Source organism: Rhinichthys klamathensis, unplaced genomic scaffold (assembly GCF_029890125.1).
Source record: "Rhinichthys klamathensis goyatoka isolate OS25496 unplaced genomic scaffold, OSU_Roscu_1.1 h1tg000004l_1, whole genome shotgun sequence".
Lineage (NCBI taxonomy): Eukaryota > Metazoa > Chordata > Actinopteri > Cypriniformes > Leuciscidae > Rhinichthys > Rhinichthys klamathensis.
In genome coordinates this window covers 2,844,933-2,869,721 of record NW_026606557.1, presented here as the reverse complement: position 1 = coordinate 2,869,721, position 24,789 = coordinate 2,844,933, and the positions used below count along the sequence as shown (strand labels likewise).

Below are 24,789 nucleotides of genomic sequence, written 5' to 3'. Positions count from 1 at the left end.
TCCAAACCACTTGTCCTATGTAAGGTTGCAGAGATGCTGGAGACTATTATTCTCTTCTCTTTATTCTATTCTATTCTATTTTCCATCAATTTTCCAAACCACCTGTCCTATGTAGGTTTGCTGGGATGCTGGAGCATATTACCAAATTATTCTAATCTATTTTATTCTATTCTATTTCCTAAACCGCCTGTCCTATGTAGGGTTTCAGGTATGTCGGCGCCTATTATTCAATATTAATTCTATTCTATTCTGTTCTGTTCTATTCTATTCTCCATCCATTTTCCAAAAACACTTGTTCTATGTAAGGTTGCAGAGATGCTGGAGCCTATTATTCTATTCTATTCTATTCTATTCTATTCTATTCTGAGTGCTTCACCCTGATTCTAGCCACATTCTCCATCGATATATTGGGCTGATCACACACTCATATAGGGGTCCTGCTCATTTTTATATTCTATTGGATTCTATTCTATTCTATTCTATTCCATCAATAGATTCTGGAGCCTATAATGCAATATTAATTCAATTCTACTGCCTGTCCTAGGTTTGCAGGGATTCTAAAGCTTATGCTGGAGCCTATACAATATTAATTCTATTCTATTCTATTCCATCATCTATGAATTTTCCAAACCGCCTGTAGGTTTGCAGGGATGCTGGAGCCTATTATACAATATTAATTCTATTCTATTCTATTCCACATCCATTTCCCAAAAACACTTGTCGTAAGGTTGCAGAAATGCTGGAGCCTATTATTCTATTCTATTCTATTCTCCACTTTCCAAACTGCTTGTCCTATGTACGGTTGCAGAGATGTTGGAGCCTATTATTCTATTCTATTCCACATCCATTTTCCAAACCACTTGTCCTATGTAAGGTTGCAGAGATGCTGGAGCCTATTATTCTATTCTATTCTATTCTCCACTTTCCAAACTGCTTGTCCTATGTACGGTTGCAGAGATGTTGGAGCCTATTATTCTATTCTATTCCACATCCATTTTCCAAACCACTTGTCCTATGTAAGGTTGCAGAGATGCTGGAGCCTATTATTCTATTCTATTCTATTCTCCACTTTTTTAAACTTCTTGTCCTATGTAAGGTTGCAGAGATGTTGGAGCCTATTATTCTATTCTATTCCACATCCATTTTCCAAACCACTTGTCCTATGTAAGGTTGCAGAGATGCTGGAGACTATTATTCTCTTCTCTTTATTCTATTTTATTCTATTTTCCATCAATTTTCCAAACCACCTGTCCTATGTAGGTTTGCTGGGATGCTGGAGCATATTAGCAAATTATTCTAATCTATTCTATTCTATTTGATTCTATTCTATTTCCTAAACCGCCTGTCCTATGTAGGTTTTCAGGTATGCCGGCGCCTATTATTCAATATTAATTCTATTCTATTCTGTTCTGTTCTATTCTATTCTCCATTTTCCAAAACACTTGTTCTATGTAAGGTTGCAGAGATGCTGGAGCCTATTATTCTATAAATATTATATTTTATTCCAGAAATGATTTAATATAGAATATAGCCTAATACATTTACTTCATCTAGGAGGTGAGTGTTATTTTTATTTATTTATTATTCATTTCCAAAGTTGTTACTACATATTACAATTAAGAAGTTTTCATTAAAAAAACGATGAGATAATATTTCACATAAACTAAAACAATTTTGAACAGGTGGATTTTAGCCAATCACAGTCCAGGATCAGAACTTTCCGTTTTATAAATCAAGTTTTGATACTGGCTCAGTGTTTTCAGCTCTTGATCCAATATTCGTCAAGAAATATGATGAAATTACAGTAGGCTTAGTAGTATTTGTTTCAATCTATTTATTTTAAGTCACAAAAACATCAAACCTGTACTTTATGTAGGCTACCTGCCTCTATATCTTTACTCTGTTTTATACTCATTTAATGCAAGCATTAAAACATCATCATAATCACGAAGAGAAGCGAGAGCATCATCTTATTCTCCAAACCATGTGTGTTTCTCATTGGTTAGTGTGACTGAAGGTGTGGTTTGAAGATCGCAATCCCAAATCAAAGGCATCTGAGTTTACAAAAGAGGGATTTGATTATAGGAAATGGACAAGGTGATGACCAAAACTCCTAATAAAGCCTAGAAAGCAAATACCAAATGTGAGCTGAGAGCTACTCACTATATCAACAGCAACATGTGGATGAGACGCGCTCAAGTTTCCTGATCACAGCGACTGACTGAACAAAGCGGCGCGAGCGCGAGTCCAAACATGACGCTGAGTGGATTATTACCCTTGCTATTAGTATTATGAGTGGCCATGGCGTGGTGTGACCGTGGGAATCAGATGCTGCTGGCCACCGTCGGGGCTTTTGTGGCGTTTAGTTTGATGAGCATCGCTATCGGGACCGACTACTGGCTTTATTCTCGGGCTTATATCTGTAACGCCACCAACATCAGCACGGACGACACGCAGACGCAACCCAAGAAGGTCCGCGGAGATCTCACACACTCCGGGCTCTGGAGGATCTGCTGTATAGAGGGTACCATGTGCTTCACATCCTTTCTTACACTTGAGTTTTAAAAGAGGGAAAACTAAGTTCATTGTTCTGCCTTTGTCTTCAGACAACTATTGGCTTTTGTTCTTTTTCTACACACAAGTCAACTCAAAACAAAACAATTGGTTTCTTACCATCAGATGCTTAGTTATCGATGACAAGTTCACCCAAAAATAAAAATTCTGCCATTAATTACTCACCCTCATGTCGTTCCAAACCTGTAAGACTTTTGTTCATCTTGGGAACACAAATGAAGATCTTTTTAAAGATTTTTTAATCTGAGAGATTTCTGTTCGCTCCATTGACAGTCTACGCAACGACCACTTTCAAGCCCCAGAAAGCAAGTAAAGTCATCATTAAAGTAATCCATGTGACTCCAGTGGTTTAACCTCAACTTTATGAAGCGATTCGAGTTCTTTGTTTGCGCAAAGAAAACATAATTTACCACAAAATATTAATTTCCAACGCGCGTTCACGAGAGCAGCACGGCGCATGTGTGTTGTGTTGACGCGAGAGCGGACATTGTTGCGAACGTGCATCTGAGATTCATATTTTGTAAATAAAGTGGTAAATTGTGGGGGGGTTTTTTTGCGCAAACAAAGCACTCGAGACACTTGGTTAAACCACTGGAGTCACATGGATTACTTTAATAATGTATTTACAAGCTTTCTGGGGCTTGAAAGTGGTAGTTGCGTAGACTGTTAATGGAGCGACAGAAATCTCTCAGATTATAAATCCTTAAATAGATCTTCATTTGTGTTCCCAAGATGAACAAAAGTCTTACAGGTTTGGAACGACATGAGGGTGAGTAAATGATGACAAAAATTTTATTTTTTGGGTGAACTAACCCTTTAAGTGTGTGTGCGAAAGGGGTCTAACCTACTCAGAGACACTCAAGTTAACCAACATCCATTGTTTCCCTTCATAAACAGGCCTTCAGAAAAGAAACACATTTCGAATGAAAAGTTTCTCAACTGTGCTCAGATTTGTCAAGATACCAAAATCTGAGCTTAAATATTTCTCATCAAATAAATCCAAGATCAATTTTTTTGTAGATACCAGTATGATGATTTTTGTCTATTTAAAAGCCCCCCATTTTAGGAGGAGCATCTGAGACAAAGATGATATCTAAATGAAAGAGCTCAGCCTTCCATCCGCAGGATCTGTCAACCGCTCATCCAAACTCTTTCATCGGGGTTGGATCTCGCTCAAGTCAACATAAGTTGACGTTCACTTGGAAGGGAGTGAAAATTCCCCCTCCATTTCTCTCTGTTGACACCAGTGGGTTTCTTGAATGGACAGAAAGGCGTAATCAGTCCACAGATTCTCTTTCTTTCATTTGATGCTGTTGCTTGGAAACAATATGTCTGAAATCACTATGGTAACGTGGGCAATTGTTTAAAAATAGATGAATCTGTTGCTTCTTATAATTGTCCATAGAAAAGAAAAAGACAGACAGATGTTTAATAACACACGTATAATTTCGTGTTAGGTTTTTCCCACAACATGTGCAGTTTTGGCCGAGCTTTGACTCAGACAGTCGGACTGATGACGTCATGCATGCGGTCATAGGCTACACAAGGACATCATAGGTGATGAGCAGTGCCAACTTAATACTTTATCTTTTTATAAATCTCGAAGGATAATGTCGGTCTGGATTCATATTCAATGCAATTCAGATGTAAATAAAACAATTAAATACAAATAAAGTAAAATAAATTACTTTTTAATTAACCAAAATTTAAAATAAAATAAAAAAGTTTAATAAAAGAAATAAACACCTGAACTGTGTCATAAAAAATAATAAAATAAAATACAACATTATCTTGACGTTAATTAAAGTTTAATAAAATAAAATAAATACCTGAACTTTGCCATAAATACAATAAAATAAAATATTGAGGTTTATTAAAGTTTATTGAAATAAAATAAACACCTGAATTGTGCCATAAAAAATAATACATTAAAATAAAACATTATCTTGGGATTTATCCAAGTTTAATGAAATAAAATAAACACCTGAACTGTGACAAAAAAATATCTTGAGGTTTATTAAAGTTTAATGAAATAAAATAAACACCTGAACTGTGCCATAAAAAATAATAAAATAAAATAAAACATTATCTTGAGGTTAATTAAAGTTTAATAAAATAAAATAAACACTTGAACTGTGCCATAACAAATAAAATCAAATAAAACATTATCTTGAGGTTTACTAAAGTTTAAAGGGGTCATATAATGCCATTTGTGTACAAGCTAATATGATTCTTTAGGGTCTAAATTAAAAGTTTGTAATATACTTTAATTAAAAATTCTCATTAGTATTGTAAGAAAACACTTATTTTACCTAATGATGATTTTACCTTATCATTACCACTTATTTTACCACAGCTCATTAATGATAATGAGCTGTGCTCACCCCGCCTCTCTGTTCTGTGCGTACACGTTTGTAACACAATAACACAATAACCATAACGCGTTGTTCAGTATAAATGTGGGATTATGAATTATATTGAGAACGTCGGACATAGAAAACATGCCGTAATGTACCCTGAGTGTAAACCTTAGACGCATTCATTGTGAAGTGTGCAGCTAGCGATTTGCAAAGATTAATATAAATATTAATATAAAGGTTAAAGGGGTCATATAATGATACATGCACTTTTACAAGTTGATTGTACTGAAATGTGTGTTGGCAGTGCCTGTAAACAAACATCATAAAATTATAAAAATCCATCAAGTGTTTTTGTTTTAATCTCCTTATATGTTTTACCCTGTGACGTCACAAGCTCGCACGCCCCTCCCACGATTGTTGAATGACAGCCGCGTTTCAACACAGACCCGCCCTCGCTCATGAGGGAGCTGTCAATCATAGTCCGCGGACCGGCGCGGTCATTGTTGATATGCTGGAGCACTGTCTATGAGCAGAATGGCGTCTAAGCGATTGTGGTGTTCTGTTCTTGGGTGTAATAACGAACACAGCAGTCATTTTAATGTTCCTAAATCCGAACCGCTGAAGACGCAGTGGCTGAGTTTATTTTCGAAGGGAATATTCCCCACGAGCAACGTCAATGCTTTCATATTTGCGCGAATCATTTCACACCAGACTGCTTTATAAACGAGGACGGTCAGTATGAGCTGGTTTTGCTAAGAAGCTGCTCCTGGACCGGTACCAGCTATTCGTGTTCCTGCTGAACCTCCAAAATAACTGAAGTGAGTCTAACGTTTTATTAACCTTTATTTATATTAATCTTTGCAAATCGCTAGATGCACGCTTCACAATGAATGCGTCTTAGGTTTACACTCAGGGTACATTACGGCATGTTTTCTATGTATGACGTTCTCAATATAATTCATAATCCCACGTTTATACTGAACAACGCGTTATGGTTATTGTGTTACAAACGGTGTATGCACAAAACAGAGAGGCGGGGTGAGCAAAGCTCATTATCATTTAAAGTCATTTGCACTGAAACGGCGTGCTGAAAACAGAGCTGTTTTTGACCAGGTAAAATAAGTGTTTTCTTACAATACTAATGAGAATTTTTAATTAAAGTATATTACAAACTTTTAATTTAGACTCTAAAGAATCATACTAGCTTGTACAAAAATGGCATTATATGACCCCTTTAATAAAACGTTACACTCACTTCAGTTGTTCTAGAGGTTCAGCAGGAACATGAATAGCTGGTACCGATCCTTTATTCAGGAGCAGCTTCTTAGCAAATCCAGCTTTATACTGATCCTCGTTTATAAAGCAGTCTGGTGAGAAATGATTCGCGCAAACATGAGAGCATTGACGTTGCTTGTGGGGAATATTCCCTTCGAAAACAAACTCAGCCACTGCGTCTTCCATTTAGGAACATTAAAATTAGAGCCCGACCGATATATCGGCCGGCCGATATTAGGCATTTTCCTAACTATCGGTATCGGCATTTATAATGGCCGATAAATGAATATTTTTTAAAATGCGGTGCGGTGATTCATGTAAGGGTGGCGCTGCCAATAAAGCACCTAAAAGCTGTCACAAAGAACTGGCAAAAGTAATGATTATGAATACAACAAATATAGTAAGGAGACATTTTAATTGTTTATTAATAAACAAGTGTTTTCAGTCAGTGTCAGCCAAAGATGAAGTTGACGACGCTGACTCACGATCTTCAGTGAACGCGCGCCAGAGAGAAATGCACATTTCATACGATTACATAAGTCTGTCTGTGTTTCGTTTTGAATTGTTCTGTTTAAAAGTAGACATTTCAATATAGATATATTTCAATTCTCAAGTCTATACGCTGAGTTTCGGTTCATGAGACGAGCTCCAGTTCGCCCGCAGGCGCCTCCGTGTCGAGATTATCTATCGTCTACTATATTTACTTATTAAATCCAGGCAATTGGTTGATGAAACATGGATTAAAATTAAGATACAATTAATACAAAACGAAATTCACTTTGAAATGAAAGGTTTTGTGTTTTCTGTTTGATGTCTATGTGAAAGTTTCAAAGCATATTTTAGTGCCGCTTTCAGAGCGCTCACGTCCGTAGTGCTGAACTGTCGCGTCTGTAACATTGTTTTTTCCTCATAAATGCGAACACGAAAAATAAAATAAAATAAAATGAATATTTTATGTAGCCTGTGGAGACTGAGAGCCAACCCTTCTTCATCCGGTGGGTAGTAGCCTACTTGTGATTTGCGCAGTGTAATTCACAGAATTGATTTCTCTGCTACCAGCCTCTGTCACGTATTGTGTGAGCTTGTGACTATTGCAAGCGCGCAGCTGAGAAGTCCTGATTATATTGTCTGCTATATTTACTTCTTATTTATTAAATCCAGGCAATTGGTTGATGAAACATTGATTAAAATGCGTGGCGCGAGCGACAAATCTCCGACAGTAAACTGATTCTGCTTTGTCTAGGGTAAACAGCTGTTGCGACGTCCGGTGTAGACACAGTGTTAAAGCTCATTCTGCCTGATAACGCTACATTACAACATCAAGCAATATTCCAATAATTTATATAATTATAACACTTTATATAGGGCCATTTTGCATTAAGAGTAGCCTAGTTTCACGTTTAGTACATTTTGCTTACTAATTATAAATTAAAAGACAAAGTCGTTAGTGAAGATTATGCAACAGTATTTAGAATATAATATAATATAATATAACATGCAATGCAAACTAGTTTGGTTACAGCTCAACTGTATAATTCTCATTCTATCATTCCCCCTGCCTCCATTACTTTGTCACACAAGTGTTTGATTACCACATTTGAGTGATCATTGCGAAACGCGTTTATAAAATATATTTATTCTGTTCATACTGTGTAAAGTACCCATCAAAAGTTTGTACACACCAATAGGAAAGTGTCCAAACTTTTGACTGGTATACTGTACTATAATACACTTAAATAATATTGCTACTGTATTATAATATACACATAAATAATATTGGCCGGTATATCGGTATCAGGCTTTTTTTACTCCCTAATATCGGTATCGGCATCGGCCCCCAAAAATCCATATCGGTCGGGCTCTAATTAAAATGACTGCTGTGTTCGTTATTACACCCAAGAACAGAACACCACAATCGCTTAGACGCCATTCTGCTCATAGACAGTGCTCCAGCATATCAACAATGACCGCGCCGGTCCGCGCAGACTAGGATTGACAGCTCGCTCACGAGCGAGGGCGGGTCTGTGTTGAAACAATGCTGTCAATCAACAATCGTGGGAGGGGCTTCCGACCTTGTGACGTCACACGGTCGAACGGCTCGATTTGAGGCAGGGGAAAACAGATAAGGAGATTAACCTGTTAACTGGCACCCCCCTTTTTTTTGCATAGACATAAAAATCACTATCCAAACTTAAATGGTTGTAATTCAGGAATGCTTTGGAATATAGACCTATGGCTGGTCTTGTTTTAAAGAAGACATTTTCCAGATTATTGTAGAAGTCCAGAAATTGTAAAAAATGAAACAGAAAAAAAGTTATATAAGTTTGAGTTTATGAAATTGTGTAATGTAAAAATATAATGATTAATATTTTATATAAAATATATATATTACAAAATATATTTTACTCTAAAACTGCAAGAAAAATAAAGTCAAATATCTGAACAAGTTGTATTCCAAATTTTAGGTTGATATCTCAAAAAATGAGCTTTCAGTAAGATTTTATTCGGGCGCAGTACCCAACTTTTTCACTAGGTGAACACCAGAATCCATTACTGCCCATATAAGGGCGCCTCCATTTTCATATGTTTTGAGTGATCTGAACCATGTATTTCCATAATTTTCATACAATTTATGAAGTAGACATCCTATTCAGAAGTAGTAGGGGTGGTTTGGCAGTATTTGATTTGAATTAAACCTCTAATAAATGCATAAAGACTACGTTATAGCGTTATAGCTCGCAGCCGCATTACAAATCGAGAATCCATACATTTTGCTTTATATTTAAAACATTTTCAGACCTTTTTTTCTCATAAAATGGAATTGGTGTTATCTTTTGAACTCATGGCATGAAAACAAACTGAGGTTTCTACCAATCTTTCATGATTTTTCATGTTTATTGTTATTTCAAAATAAAGGCCTAAATACTCCTAATGAATATGAAATATTCTTGTTGCAAATTGATAAATTTCTGCTCCTCTGTAATATATTTTAGATAACAGCCACCAAATATGAAAACTAGAGATTTTAAGCTTTCAAATGATATATAGTTTGGCAATATTACTTTAGGTTTTTACTAAGATATTATTGTTTTAAACATGCAATGGCAAATGGGCCCGCCGGCGATTATATGTATATTTGATTATATGACCCCTTTAATCAAATAAAATAAACACATGAACCGTGCCATAAATAAAATAAAAAAGCATTTTCTTGAGGTTTATTAAAGTTTAAAAAAATAAAATAAACATGTGAACTGTGCCATAAAAAATAAAATAAAATAAAAAATCCATACCTTGCGTACTACAGTTACTTGACTATGGTTATAATTCTTTTGTTTGTGAGATTAGTGTGTATTGTAAGGGAAGAGCAGTCACTTTTGCCATTCCCAGCATGCGCAATAGATCAGTAATTAAATGCAGCGTCTGAAAGGCCACGGAGTCTCTAATTATCTATCGGGTTTGACTTCCGCCACGATCCACGCTGAACAGCGCAGTCATAACCAGCTTTGAGCACCTGCCAGGTGCGGGACCGCCGTTCTCTCCGGTTACCTTTCCTGAATAAACCTCAAATAAAAGGTGATGTGTCACACAAATACAGCACAGCTGCAAAATGCTCCTACAGAAGCAGCTTTGTATTTAGTCATTCCTTTTGTCTTTAATACTTTTGTGCATTGGTGAGTATTCAATTCATTTATTTGTATAGCGCTTTTCACAATACACATCATTTCAAAGCAGCTTTACAGAAAATACACGAGTCCACATTACAATTTAGAGTGATCTGTTATCACAGGCAATGTATTTCAGAAATGTAGGCTACATACAAAATCACAGTTAGCGAAAAAGGTTGTTTTATTATTGAAGTAAGTTTGTTAACAAATGACTATGCCATTTAGAAAAATGCATGAGCGATGATAATACTGACACTCGCCTTAACAAACAATACTAATAAGGACGACGCGGTTCTCCATATTGACAGATTTGAGATGACAAATAAGCCGAGGCAAAGACAAGCACACTGCCCTATAGCAACCAAAGCAGCGTCGGTTCTCGACAAGGCGGACGATTGGCTGTCCTGCGCCGATTCACAATTACGAGAAAATGCTGGAGGCGGTTGAAGACGTGGAATGTGGCAGCTGTTTCCTCGTCCAGTGGGTCCGCGAGGCAGGAGGCCGAGGGCTTTCGGCATGGGGGAGAGAGTAGTGTGATGCTGTCTGCTGTATTAAACCACAATGAAGATGTCAAAGGCATCCTTGGAGACATTATGGAAATCAGATTGTTGGATCAGACCTGAGGTTGCCATGGAGAAGACATGCTCAGCGATGAGAATTGTTACCTCCAGGCAGGCCGCAGGGACCAGGCGCTCGTTCTTTCCTCCTATCTCGCTCTCCCTCTCCGATGCGTCTCCGTGTCAGTCAGGCGAGGTTCCTTATTTTGTCTTTATGAGGCTGGATGCGCTTCAGTCACTGGGCCAATAACCAGTCTATAAATCAGCAGCTCCAGCGGCTCTAAACTTAAGCTCCTCTGGTTGACTGTACGCACTGAGAGAAGTTATAATGTACACGATAAAGTCTAAGAGCCTGTTAGAAAGTTTGTCAACCAACACAATTGGAAATGTCAGATTATTTTCCTATTATACTTTTTCACTTTACTTGAAGTCGCTGCTTGAGCATAAAAAAAGATCTGCAAGGATACAAAGCTCAAAGTCCACTCCAAAGGGAAAATATTTTATTCAACACAATCCACTTTTCAAGAACTGCAACGAACGGCTCGTTCGGACTACAACGCGATTTTCCCGGATCTTTTGAAGTCAAAATGTTCCTCATTTAAATAATCCCCGCCCACGGAATACGCAAAAAAAAAGTTGAGCTGCGCTAGAGAAAGTGAAGAGTGTTGTTGCTGTTTTTACACCCCGGTAAAAGTTTGTCCTAAGGCTGTCGAACTTAAGAGAGGTTAAAATGTGTTTTTAACACTGTTCCTGAACATTATAACCTCAACGTTTGTCATGCGCTGCACATTTTACGTAGGAAAGCTTCCAGTATGAGTACAATGCAGGCTAAACACAAAAGCTTCCCATTTATGGATCACAACTTGTAAGCATGTCTTATTATTTGTAGTTGTGTTTTCTATTAACAGTTACAATTAGAAGTTTTATGTAGTTGTTATGATAGCTATGATGTAAAGGAAGGGCAAAGCTTTGCCTCCGCTAGCCTGGTAACTAACAGTATTGATGCAGTTTACTTTAGCTTTTGTAAGCTCTTTTGTAAGCTCTTGCTTTTGTAAGCTCTTGCTTTTGTAAGACGGTTCACCACTAAGGAAAATTACCCATGATTTTATGATCGATTACTGTTTGTATTACCAGTTTTCTGACAAATATGATTAAATGGTGGTGGATAACATCATATCTATAAGAAAAATAAAAATGATGAAAAGTGGTCTCTAAATGAGAGGCATTTGCCAAAGAAATGAAAAATAAAGTTGTTGCAAAGCTGGAACAACTTATAATTTGATCTTTTGAAGTCAAAATGATCTTTTGTAAGCTCTTGCTTTTGTAAGACGGTTCACCACTTAGGAAAATTACCCATGATTTTATGCTCGATTACGGTTTGTCTTACCATAGTTTTCCGACAAATATTATTAAATGGTGGATAACATCATATCTATAAGAAAAATAAAAAAAAACAGACCACTCTGAAACGTCCTGTGAAATCAGTGCATGCGAAGTCCTTTCTTGAAATCCGTTTTGCACGATCCTCTTGTTCATAAACATTGTCAGGGTCTAAATCAGGCGCGAATTGGTTTGAAATTGACGCCAGCCTTAATATTTGCATCTGAGAAGTGCTTGCGGTTGTGGGACATTTGCCGAACACACACTAGGTGCTGTCAATCACAACATACTGGGCCATCTAATCAATCACAGCACATTTCGCATGTCGGAAAGAGAGGCTTCATCGAAAACAACGCATTCAAACTAGGGATAGAGGTGCTGTAATAATGTAAAATATGTGAAAAATAATGCGTTTTTGAACAATCAAGCATGAAAACATTCTAGTACACCCCAAAAATAAAATCAAGACGTCGTAAAAGGGCATAATAGGAACCCTTTAAACCTGGAAAGAAACAGCAAGGATTTTGAAGAATGAAAAATGGATGATGTACAACGAAGAAATATCTCAGATTTGCCACTATTTCTTGGTCCAAATAAGCAAATTTGTGGCATGAAGCATTTAAACTGTACAAAAGGTCTGATTTTCTTGCTTTCTTTGATCCAAAGACCAGATGCTCTTTGGATCATTCTCAAATCATGCTGGAGATCATGATCATCAGGTTTTGCTCATGCAAATTCCAAATACTTTTATTGTAAGATCTTTTTGTGAGCCAAGATTTTTATTACAAAAATATGGCTTAAGATATTAATGATGAGAGATATTTAAAGCCTTGCAATCAAATAAATTGTGGACAATACATTGAAAGATGTACAATATTTCAATGACAATATGACTATATTCAGTATTACTATCTGACGTTCAATGTACAGTGAAAAAATATCAAATATTATAATGCATTGGGGGGTTTTTTCCGACAGACTAAAAAGTATAGATTTATATCTCATCATATCATATCAGTTATCTGTCATAATAGTTCTAATTATTTGCCATTGATATTGGCAAAAATGTCTATTTGTGCATGCATCCTCGTTAGATTCAGTTATTGGACAGTATCCTATTGTTGATGGATATTATTACACACAGTAAAGTTTAATCTGATATTTTATTCTGATATAGTACAATTTGTCACAGTGTAACTTTCATACATAGGATATTAAGACACCTATTCTGATGGTTTAAAAAGTTTTATACTGAAATACTGTTTTTATTTCGTAAGAAATCACGTTTTTAGAGTCAGCAAGATATTGCCTTTGCGTCCTATTTTACTTGCATAATGTGACATATATCAGAGTGAAACATGATATTTCATGCAATGTTGAGTGTGACTACATATTAGGAATTGATTAGATGATGAAAAGTGGTCTCTAAATGAGAGGGATTTGCTAAAGAAATGAAAAATAAAGTTGTTGCAAAGCTGGAACAACTTATCATTTTGATGGAAAATTATTTCGGAATAATATGTATTGAGGATTTTTTTCAGTTGGTATTTTATAACAGGTTGGGTATTATTTTTTGCAACTGTTTATAGGCAGCATATGTGGGATAATGTTTAGGTTTTCAAATATATATATTATTTTATATAAAGGCTTTTTTTTGACCGATGTCTCTTTTTTTACAATGACTTGACTAGAAACACATGCCCCATTTTCTCAGACCTATTTAATTCTAATTAATTTGCTCCTTTTTTAAACTCTAGACCCAATTAATGGCATGCTGGGTCACACAAAAGCTGTGTCACAGGGGGTAGACTCCACATGGAGACAGACAGAGAGAGGGAGGTTTGATATGTTACAATTTATGATGTATGCCAAGACCTAATGAACACATATCTCTTCGCTTAAAGTGCCCATATTTAGCTTTTTCGAATATTACCTTTCATGCAGTGTGTAATATAACTGTTTGTGATGACAAATAAAGTTATTGTCTCCTAAAAGAAAGAAGCAATTCTGAACTGCCTGAAATAAGTCGTCAGTAATTCCAGTCTCACTTCCTGTTATAAATTTGTTTGAAACACATTTGCATAATGCCAGCCAGTTGTCTTCATTGGCTGCCTGTGAATGTCTACTTTTACCCTTAAATACTGTAGTAGCTGAAACTGAAAGAGTTTGGTTCGTGTTGTCGACATGTCGAGAAGACACTGTTTTCTGCGCTATGAAAGCAAAACCACTTTGGTGCACTTACAAACGATGAGGGCAAGTCCTCGAATTGATACGGTAAAACTGACACCATCATTATGGTTCATGTAACTGTGATAAATCTAAATAACTATGACCCGGAGCTGAAATTCAGATAAGGTAAGAGGCGTTTGGTTTGCGACAAGCACTGTGACCTGACCAATTAGAGTAGACCAATCACAACAGACTGAGCCATCTGACCAATTAGAGTAGACCAATCACAACAGACTGGGCCATCTGACCAATTAGAGACCAATCACAACAGACTGAGCCATCTGACCAATTAGAGTAGACCAATCACAACAGACTGGGTCATCTGACCAATAAGAGCACAGTAGACCAATCGCAACAGACTGAGCCATCTGACCAATTAGAGTAGACCAATCACAACAGACTGGGCCATCTGACCAATTAGAGACCAATCACAACAGACTGAGCCATCTGACCAATAAGAGCACAGTAGACCAATCGCAACAGACTGAGCCATCTGACCAATTAGAGTAGACCAATCACAACAGACTGAGCCATCTGACCAATTAGAGTAGACCAATCCCAACAGGGTCATCTGACCAATCAGAGCTGAGTAGACCAATCACAACAGACTGGGCCATCTGACCAATCAGAGCTGAGTAGACCAATCACAACAGACTGGGCCATCTGACCAATTAGAGTAGACCAATCACAACAGACTGGGCCATCTGACCAATTAGAGTAGACCAATCACAACAGACTGGGCCATCTGACCAATTAGAGTAGACCAATCACAACAGACTGAGCCATCTGACCAATTAGAGTAGACCAATCACAACAGACTGAGCCATCTGACCAATTAGAGTAGACCAATCACAACAGACTGAGCCATCTGACCAATTAGAGTAGACCAATCACAACAGACTGAGCCATCTGACCAATTAGAGTAGACCAATCACAACAGACTGAGCCATCTGACCAATTAGAGTAGACCAATCACAACAGACTGAGCCATCTGACCAATTAGAGTAGACCAATCACAACAGACTGAGCCATCTGACCAATTAGAGTAGACCAATCACAACAGACTGGGTCATCTGACCAATCAGAGCAGAGTAGACCAATCACAACAGAATGAACCATCTGACCAATCAGAGCAGAGTAGACCAATCACATCAGACTGGGCCATCTGACCAATCAGAGCAGAGTAGACCAATCACAACAGACTGGGTCATCTGACCAATCAGAGCAGAGAAGACCAATCACAACAGACTGGGCCATCTGACCAATCAGAGCAGAGTAGACCAATCACAACAGACTGGGTCATCTGACCAATCAGAGCAGAGTAGACCAATCACAACAGACTGGGTCATCTGACCAATCAGAGCAGAGAAGACCAATCAGAGCAGACTGGGTCAACTGACCAATCAGAGCAGAGTAGACCATTCACAACAGACTGGGTCATCTGACCAATAAGAGTAGAGTAGACCAATCACAACAGACTGGGTCATCTGACCAATCAGAGCTTAGTAGACCAATCACAACAGACTGGGTCATCTGACCAATCAGAGCAGAGTAGACCAATCACAACAGACTGGGTCATCTGACCAACCAGAGCAGAGTAGACCAATCACAACAGACTGGGTCTTCTGACCAATCAGAGCAGAGTAGACCAATCACAACAGACTGGATCATCTGACCAATCAGAGCAGAGTAGACCAATCACAACAGACTGGGTCATCTGACCAATCAGAGCAGAGTAGACCAATCACAACAGACTGGGTCATCTGACCAATCAGAGCAGAGTAGACCAATCACATCAGACTGGGCCATCTGACCAATCAGAGCAGAGTAGACCAATCACAACAGACTGGATCATCTGACCAATCAGAGCAGAGTAGACCAATCACAACAGACTGGATCATCTGACCAATCAGAGCAGAGTAGGCTCTCGGAAATGAGGGGTTTAAAGAGAATGAGTCCTTGATCAAGCTGTTTCAGACTGTGAGAAAAGAGCTGATGCTGAAATGTATATTATGAAAAAATGTAAGTAGTTTTCGTCCTTGGATGCATGTAAACCAATTGTAGGAGAACTCTAAAACAACATTAGGAACCTTTAGTATAGCATAATAGGGGCACTTTAAAGTCAAAATGTAATCAAAAATGAATTTTAATTTCTTAATACACATTCCAGAGAAAGTTGTTTCAGAGAAAATCATAAAGCTTGCTCTGCTTCTGAAACTCGCCCACGACATTTGGGCTATTAGTTCATATCTTTCCATCTTTTTTTACCATTCAGATACCATTCATGCATCAGAACCAAAATACCAGTAAACTCTCTGTTGTCACTCATCAGAAATTCCTTTTAAACGCTATGTCGCTTTCTTCGTTCACCCAGTTAAGAAGCGCTTTAGTTTCACTGTCTGTCTGATTTGACAACATGTTTTGATTTCCGAGTGACAGGCGTAAGGGGATGATTACTGGAATGCGTTTTGCTTTTAAAAACACGAGACGCCGCACAATATATCCAGATAGAGCTGCAGTGCTGATGAATGGAATAGAGACCTTTTTGAAAAATCTGATGCTCATGCACGTGATGCTGAAAAATATAGCTAGCTATTAGTCTCAAAATTACTCAATAGATGAATTGCATTTACATCCTAAACACTGTATTTGTCGGCATTTAAAATCAGGCAATTTAAAAGTCATCTCCATCAGGACTTTATGATTGGCTCGAAGCTCAAATAATTGGCTTGTACATGCTCATACTGGAAATCATATACTTTGTGGTGTAACTCTCCGGAGAGGGTTACATATTTCAAGTCCATCGTCTACTGCTTCAAAACAGAACAAATTGCTACCATATGGAGAATGTCTTTTTTTATTATAGTTTGTTCTGCTGACCAGTATTCTAACTTTTGCTTGGTGACTTGCATTTATTTGCATGTCCTCACAACTAATCTTGACTGGTTTCATATTTTTGTAGGTATCAACAAAGGAAGTTGTTACCGAATCAATCATTTCCCAGATGATAATGATTATGACACAGACAGCTCTGAGTATCTCTTGCGTGAGTGACATTCTCTTCAGGAATATGAGTGTTGCTGTCTATATCTCAATGTTGAAATTCTTATCATGCACTTTTTGATATCTTTCTCAAGTAAAAGCTGTGTTTATGTGTGCGCGTGAACAGGTATTGTGCGCGCCTCCAGTGTGTTCCCCATCCTCAGTACCATTCTGCTGTTGCTGGGAGGGCTGTGTGTCGGGGTGGGACGCATCTACATCAAGTGGAACAACATATTACTCTGCGCAGGGATACTGTTTGTGGCAGCAGGTAAACCTTGCTAATGACCACCTGCTAACATGCACACAGGGGCTTTTCAATTGACTTTAGACATTTTTAGCACCATTACTAAATACATTTTGTTCACTGAATATGATTGTAATATAATATAGGCCAATATCCATGCTCTGATATTCCACCTTATCCCTGCTGTTACTGGCAGGTTCACTGGAAATGAGGTGGGCAACAACTCCTCCACTTTTTTTTACCTGTTACTTAACTGAATTTAGTGGGCTGATATAGCTTATACTAAAAGTGCCTTCCTTGTATAGTTTCATAACCCGATACATGTAAAGATGATGAAAAGACTATTTATCTAAACAGTAAAAGATTGTGTTAAATACTTAAGTAAAAGCAATGCTAGGCTAGATAGGGTTAACTTGCAGCATAGTGTGTCTTGCATTAGCAACTGATACTAATTACCACAATATATCAGCGTGTCTGCCATATTGGAAAGGTCAAGATCCACATGTAAACCAAGGAGGTTTATAATGCCTGGAGAAAGCTATCTGTTAGCATTCCCATTCATCTCAGCTTTTTTTAGCCTGAGGTTGAAGTTACAACATCTACCAACAGGGGCTAATTGGACCATACTAAGGTAACGGAGAATAGCTAAGAAGTGCTGTGGAGGTAAACCTCACTCCCCTGGCCTCAAGAGGCGCACTAGAGGCTGCAGTCTTTACCACCTTTGTTAGCATACCCACCACCCACCACTAATGGCTGATGCTGGTTTAAATCTCACTCAGAGTGATGCAAGTAGGACCAGTTACATTGGTGCTGTGACCTGGATGGGAGAGATGTTTAGGGGGGTGAGTGTAAAGGAGGCCAGATAGTAAGAGCTGTGCAGGTAAACCTCACTCCCCTGGTCTCAAGAGGCACACTAGATGCTGCAGTCTTTACCGTTTTTGTTAGCATTCCCACCACCCACCACTATGGCTGATGTTGGTTTAAATCCCACTCAGAGTGATGCAAGTAGGACCAGTTACATTGGTGCTGTGACCTGGACGGGAGTGATGTTTAGGGGGTGAGTGTAAAGGAGGCCAGATAGTAAGAGCTGTGCAGGTAATCCTCACTCCCCCTCAAGAGGCGCACCAGATGCTGCAGTCTTTACCGTCTTTGTTAGCATTCCCACCACCCACCACTAGGGATGGGACGATACACTTAAACTCACGATACGATGCACCTCGATATGCCAGGGTCACGATACGATACGTCACGATACGATATCAAAAAAGGAAAAAAAAGAAAAAATTATTACTGTATAACAACAACTTATTCATTTGCTTTGGCCGCCAAAGCAAATGTGTGTCCCACCAAAGCCTTTTTTGATCGGCGAGTGATGTAGAATGAATTGACTGCAGCGCTTGACAGGGCGCATAACGAGCAGAGAGAGAGAGAGAGCGAGCGCCCCGGCCGCGCGCGCGCACTCTCACGTCTTCAAACAAAACGAGCCCTGTCTTGCTCTCTCTCCCTCGCGCATATTAATCAAAATCAATTGACACGACAGTAAAAGGTCGGAAGACTGCAGTTTCACGTGGAGCATTTGGAGATTTTTAGAGATTAGAGACTCTAGGCTTACTTAGACTCAATGAACATCTCAACACTAAATTATAAAGGCCGGTCTCATAAAGACGCCTGTCTCAAATACAGGCCGGTGCAGTTCGACGATTTGGGAAAATAAAAGCCCGGGCTATTATTTGAAGTTTTACGGTATATACATTTGACTCCTTGGTCGGCTGTTTGGGGGCAAGGCAGTTGGTACTGATGCTAATATTTGTTAGCTCGCTGTAGACTGCAGTGTTGTTGTTGCAACATGCGCTGTCTTGACGTGATGACGTACCGCACCGTTCCCCGGATATAATTTTTTTTTTCATTTAGTTTTACCCTGCTTGATCAGCAGATGGTGCTGCCAGCCTGCCACCATAGACTGTATGTCTGCCCCATATACATACACACACACATATAATACACTTAATTATTTATATACTACGCAAATCATGCAGCAGTGCCATCTATCTTTATTTCGCGATCCATTTTTTTTCCACCTCGATGCGTTTCGTCACGTTTTGTATCGCGATATTTTGTCAAACGATATTTCGTCCCATCCCTACCCACCACTATGGCTGATGTTGGTTTAAATCCCACTCAGAGTAATGCAAGTAGGACCAGTTACATTGGTGCCGTGAACTGGATGGGAGTGATGTTTAGGGGGGTGAGTGTAATGAGGCCAGATAGTAAGAGCTGTGGAGGTAAACCTCACTCCCCCTCAAGAGGCGCACTAGAGGCTGCAGTCTTTACCACCTTTGTTAGCATACCCACCACCCACCACTATGGCTCATGCTGGTTTAAATCCCACTCAGAGTGATGCAAGTAGGACCAGTTACATTGGTGCTGTGACCTGGATGGGAGAGATGTTTAGGGGGGTGAGTGTAATGAGGCCAGATAGTAAGAGCTGTGCAGGTAAACCTCACTCCCCTGGTCTCAAGAGGCACACTAGATGCTGCAGTCTTTACCGTCTTTGTTAGCATTCCCACCACCCACCACTATGGCTGATGTTGGTTTAAATCCCACTCAGAGTGATGCAAGTAGGACCAGTTACATTGGTGCTGTGACCTGGATGGGAGTGATGTTTAGGGGGTGAGTGTAAAGGAGGCCAGATAGTAAGAGCTGTGCAGGTAAACCTCACTCCCCCTCAAGAGGCGCACTAGATGCTGCAGTTTTTACCGTCTTTGTTAGCATTCCCACCACCCACCACTATGGCTGATGTTGGTTTAAATCCCACTCAGAGTGATGCAAGTAGGACCAGTTACATTGGTGCCATGAACTGGATGGGAGTGATGTTTAGGGGGGTGAGTGTAATGAGGCCAGATAGTAAGAGCTGTGCAGGTAAACCTCACTCCCCTGGTCTCAAGAGGCGCACTAGATGCTGCAGTCTTTACCGTCTTTGTTAGCGTGCCCACCACTATGGCTGATGCTGGTTCACATCCTGCTCAGAGTGATGCAAGTAGGATCAGTTACATTGGTGCTGTGACCTGGACGATGTTTAGGGGGTGAGTGTAAAGGAGGCCAGATAGTAAGAGCTGTGCAGGTAAACCTCACTCCCCTGGTCTCAAGAGGTGCACTAGATGATGCGGTCTTTACCGTCTTTGTTAGCATTCCCACCACCCACCACTATGGCTGATGTTGGTTTAAATTCCACTCAGAGTGATGCAAGTAGGACCAGTTACATTGGTGCTGTGACCTGGATGGGAGTGATGTTTCTGGATGGGAGTGATGCTCAGTAAGAGCTGTACAGGTAAACCTCACTTCGCTGGCCCAAAGGGGTGCACTAGCAACTGATTCTTGAGGCTGCAGTGTTTAGTATCCTTGTTGGTTGATGCTGGTTTGTATCACACTCTGAGCGGTTCTTAGCTATCCTCCGTTACACCATGGGTAGCCAACCCTTCCTCCAGAGAGCTTCCTTCCTGCTGAGTTTAGCGCCAACGCTAATCATACACACCTGAACCAGCTTATCATGGTGTTCAGGATTACTTAACAGTAAGGTGTACTGGAGCAGGGCTGGCTATCCCCGAGTTACCCAGCCAAACCTTGACCCCTTGACATAAACACATGCAGTTGATTAGATATTTACAGCCTGTAGCAATTGGCATGCCTACATTAGTATTCTCCCCTGTGCAAAGTTTTCCAATTTTGTCTAGAGTCTGTTTCATCAGTTCGTACAACTGTAAGCTGCACAATGTTGTGGCATTTTTGTCAGTGATATTACAATAGTTTGAGTAGTGATTACTTCTGATGAGCTCAACCTGCAGTGTTAACCTTTCAAATATGGTTGTGCTGTTGATGTACCCCAATCAGCCAAATGTAACATATTAAGTTAAATAAAGTCATAAATCTGTTATATTGCTTTTCAAGGCATTATGCTTATGCTTATGCCTGGCTCTGTTTTGTGTCTGGCAGGTTTGAGCAACATCATCGGTATAATTGTCTACATCTCCAGCAACGCCGGTGACCCCAGTGACAATCGTGACGAAGACAAAAAGAGCCTCTATTACTACGGTTGGTCGTTCTATTTTGGAGCGCTCTCCTTCATTGTGGCTGAGGCGGTTGCCGTTCTGGCTGTCAGTATCTACATTGAGAAGAGCAAAGAAGTACGGTTCAAAGCACACCGCGAGTTCATCAAGGCTACCTTGTCCTCTTCGCCGTATTCCCGCATACCCAGCTTTCGCTACCGCCGACGGCACTCACACTCCAGTTCTCACTCCACCGAAGCATCCCGTGAGGCGTCACCCGTGGGCATGAAGATGATGAGCTCGGTCCCTGTAGGAGAGATCAACATGTACACATTGACAAGAGATCCCCTTAAGTCAGGAACGGACAGCTCCTACAGCCCTGACCACGATTCTGGATTCCTCCAAGTGCACAACTGCTTTCCCAAAGACCTTAATGATGGTATCAACAGGAGGACAACACCTGTATGAGGACACACACTAGAACGGGAGAGATCAAGTTAAGGCCATACTGAATGGATAGCCAGTGGGGCTCAGTGGTCTGTGGCAGGTGCCAGAGGAAGCGATACTCGTTGATGAAGCCGGTCGACCAATGACGTCGGTCATCGGTGAAGGAGAAGCACTGTGTAAAAGAAGAAAGGATTTGATCTCGACATTCAAAAATCATTGCAAACGCGCTAATTTGTTTTTCTTGTTGTGTTGTTCCTCACATATAAACAAGAACTCTCAGAGAGACCCATCTCTCATCAAAGGGCAAGACAGGCAAATGTAAAATGGATAATCTTTTGACGATAAGGTGCAGTGATTCAGATATTACCTTTGTGTAAGCCAGTCCGTTCCCTTGGTTGAGAGTAAATATCGGTACAGTGCCATATTCTCAATGTTTACCAATATGATAATGACTCTCACTTTATGAGATGGTGCTAAAGTAGACTCACAGTTAAAGCCTTCCCATCATTATGTGTTCAGTACAGACCCAAGTTGAATATTGAGCGCCCTTGTTTGTGTCATATGTTTGTAGCCACAGTTGTCTAGCTCTATTCAGTGTGCCTATCATCTTGGCAGTGTCAACTGCTCAACTAATCTGGAGCCACTTTGAAATTTTTGTATATTTTTGTTATTTTTATTTGATTTTTTTTTTGCTGTTCAACTAGAAATATCAGTTGAATTACTAAATAATCACTAGAATTACTAAATATTCATTGGAATTTAGTTTAGGAGATTTATGACTACTAATTGTGTATAACCCCCTTCTGAAAAGACCAGCTTGGATTTTCATAATGTTCTGACTGGTTTGTGCTGGTCTGGTGCTTTCCTATCTAGTGGAAAAAATTAGGCCCCGTTTACACCTGGTATTAAGATGCGTTTTAGTCGATCGGATCACAAGTAGACGAGGGAGATGCATTCCCGTTTACACCTGGTGTTTTAATCCGTCTCTTTTGTCCACTTTCAACCACTTCTTGTTTCCCAATTTCTTCAAGGGGAGGGTAAATTTATGGGCTTTTTCAGATCTTTCGATCTAATGGACGAAATAAGCTCACGCAATTTACACATGAACACGCCGGGAGACGACGGAAAAACACAAGTGCAACAGCTTTCGTTTCTGATAGCCACGCCGAACGCTGTGAATGCGTGTTAGAAATCAGGAATGATGAGAGAACATTGTGCTTTGTAAGTTTTTCGTCTTCAAACCAAACTTGGGTCTTCAGCCAACAAAGTTTAAATCCCGTCTGGCTAGCGCACTTCCCATAACGTTTAAGTGTTAGGTCAGTAGGCTGTCTTTCGTGGCTGTTTGAACACATTCGACTACATGAGCGACTACATGAACTACGAAAGCAATCTGGTCCAATGCGTTTTCGACTACCTCTGGAAGTGGTCGAAAGGGGACAAGCTCAAAACGTTTTAGACCCCGTTTACACCTGTATTTAGCGCGCTGTCCACTTGTGATCTGATCAACCTAAACGCTAGCCTGACTTCGTCATACTCATATTCTAGTCAGAATGTGAGTCTGATACTGCTTCATAGGGCTTTGATTATGAGGCGTGTCTTAACCGAACCAGGAAAAAAAAAACTCTGCACTCAATTGGATAGACCTACAACCAATGAGAGCAACGCAGTAAGTAAACTACTTTGCATAGCACAGTTGTCAACTACAGAACTCAAATGCACGCACGCTGGAAGAAGTAAAATAATGAGTGTTGCTTCTTTTACTTGGCCCTCTATGAGTGCGACCAAAGGAGAAACCACAACGAGCACAGGGTTTTCATTGCGTCCCATCTTCTTAGTTACCATCGGAGCCAGCTGATAAATTAAACTTTTGCCGAATCCCATAGGAAGGACGGCAAACACATCTTTCCGATCGACAAATGCCTTGATTGCAGTTCTATGTTCGTCTTTTAAAATGAATGCGCTGTCGATTTCTTTTACAACAGACGCGATAGCGGAATCTCTACATCTCAGTTCTCCAGCTGCAGTCATCTGTGAGGGAAACCAGTTCAACCCAGGCGCTCTTTGATAACGTGAGGATTACGTCCCTGCAGATCATCTGTCCATCATCGTATAAAGCCCACCCTGGCAATTTGATTTGCCCGACGATTTCTGAACCGATCATAATTACTCCTCAATGGAGCGAGTCCAGACCGAACTTCCCGATCAAAAAATATTGTGGGCGGGGTTCGGGCTGGCATCCAGGCTACCTAAACGCATCTTAATACCAGGAGTAAACAGGGCCTTAAACATGCTGTTCATCAGCAAAACATGACCAAGGAAGTCTTGCTGGTTAAATTCAGCATTAAAAATGGCATTTGCAACCCATTTTACTTCTGTCATGTACCGTATTTCTGAGTGAAATGTAGAGATGCAGCATGAGTAGAGCTAGACTAGTGGGTGAAACTTACATGACTTTGAAACAGCCAAAAAGAAAAATGGTTTCAGCTGCATTTTTAAAAGATTACAAAGACAATGAAGGATCATAAAGACATTTTTTGAGTCATGCAGAATAATGCACAATAAGACTAGGGATGTGTATTAAGAAAGAAAATAGGTCCGTTTTGATTTCATGTTGTTTTTAAGCTAGTTTAGAAACTGGTTTAGACTCCGGTGTCCCTTGCTCACAGCACCAGCATTCAAAACATATGATGGTGACCAGCTCTGATGGTCTTTTCCACAGGGAAGAACAGCCGTATTCAACAGGCCTCAAGTTTTATACATCACTTTGAATTCTGAATGCCATTGATAGTCAAAAAGTGTAAGTAGTTAACCAGCCAGTGTCGTGGCTTTCCATTGTGAATCTGTCAAAGAGTGATATAATTCCTCAGCCTTCATCTCCATCAAGGGGTTTCACCTCTACTTAAAGCTTGGTCTCTGCCTGGATGTGGGTTAAATACAGCCACTCCTTCTCGTGATGGCTGTGCCGTCTCT

The 24,789-nt window shown here is 39.7% G+C and overlaps 1 protein-coding gene across 1 annotated transcript; it reads left to right on the top strand.

Annotated features, from left to right (window-relative positions):
* Positions 1-2,112: 2,112 nt before the first annotated feature.
* Positions 2,113-22,437, top strand: cacng4b (calcium channel, voltage-dependent, gamma subunit 4b). The gene is made up of 4 exons (XM_056251396.1): positions 2,113-2,524; positions 17,006-17,089; positions 17,213-17,353; positions 21,320-22,437. The coding sequence occupies exons 1-4, from the start codon at positions 2,302-2,304 to the stop codon at positions 21,838-21,840; spliced, it is 969 nt and encodes a 322-aa protein (XP_056107371.1). The 5' UTR covers positions 2,113-2,301; the 3' UTR covers positions 21,841-22,437.
* The last annotated feature ends 2,352 nt before the right edge of the window (positions 22,438-24,789 follow it).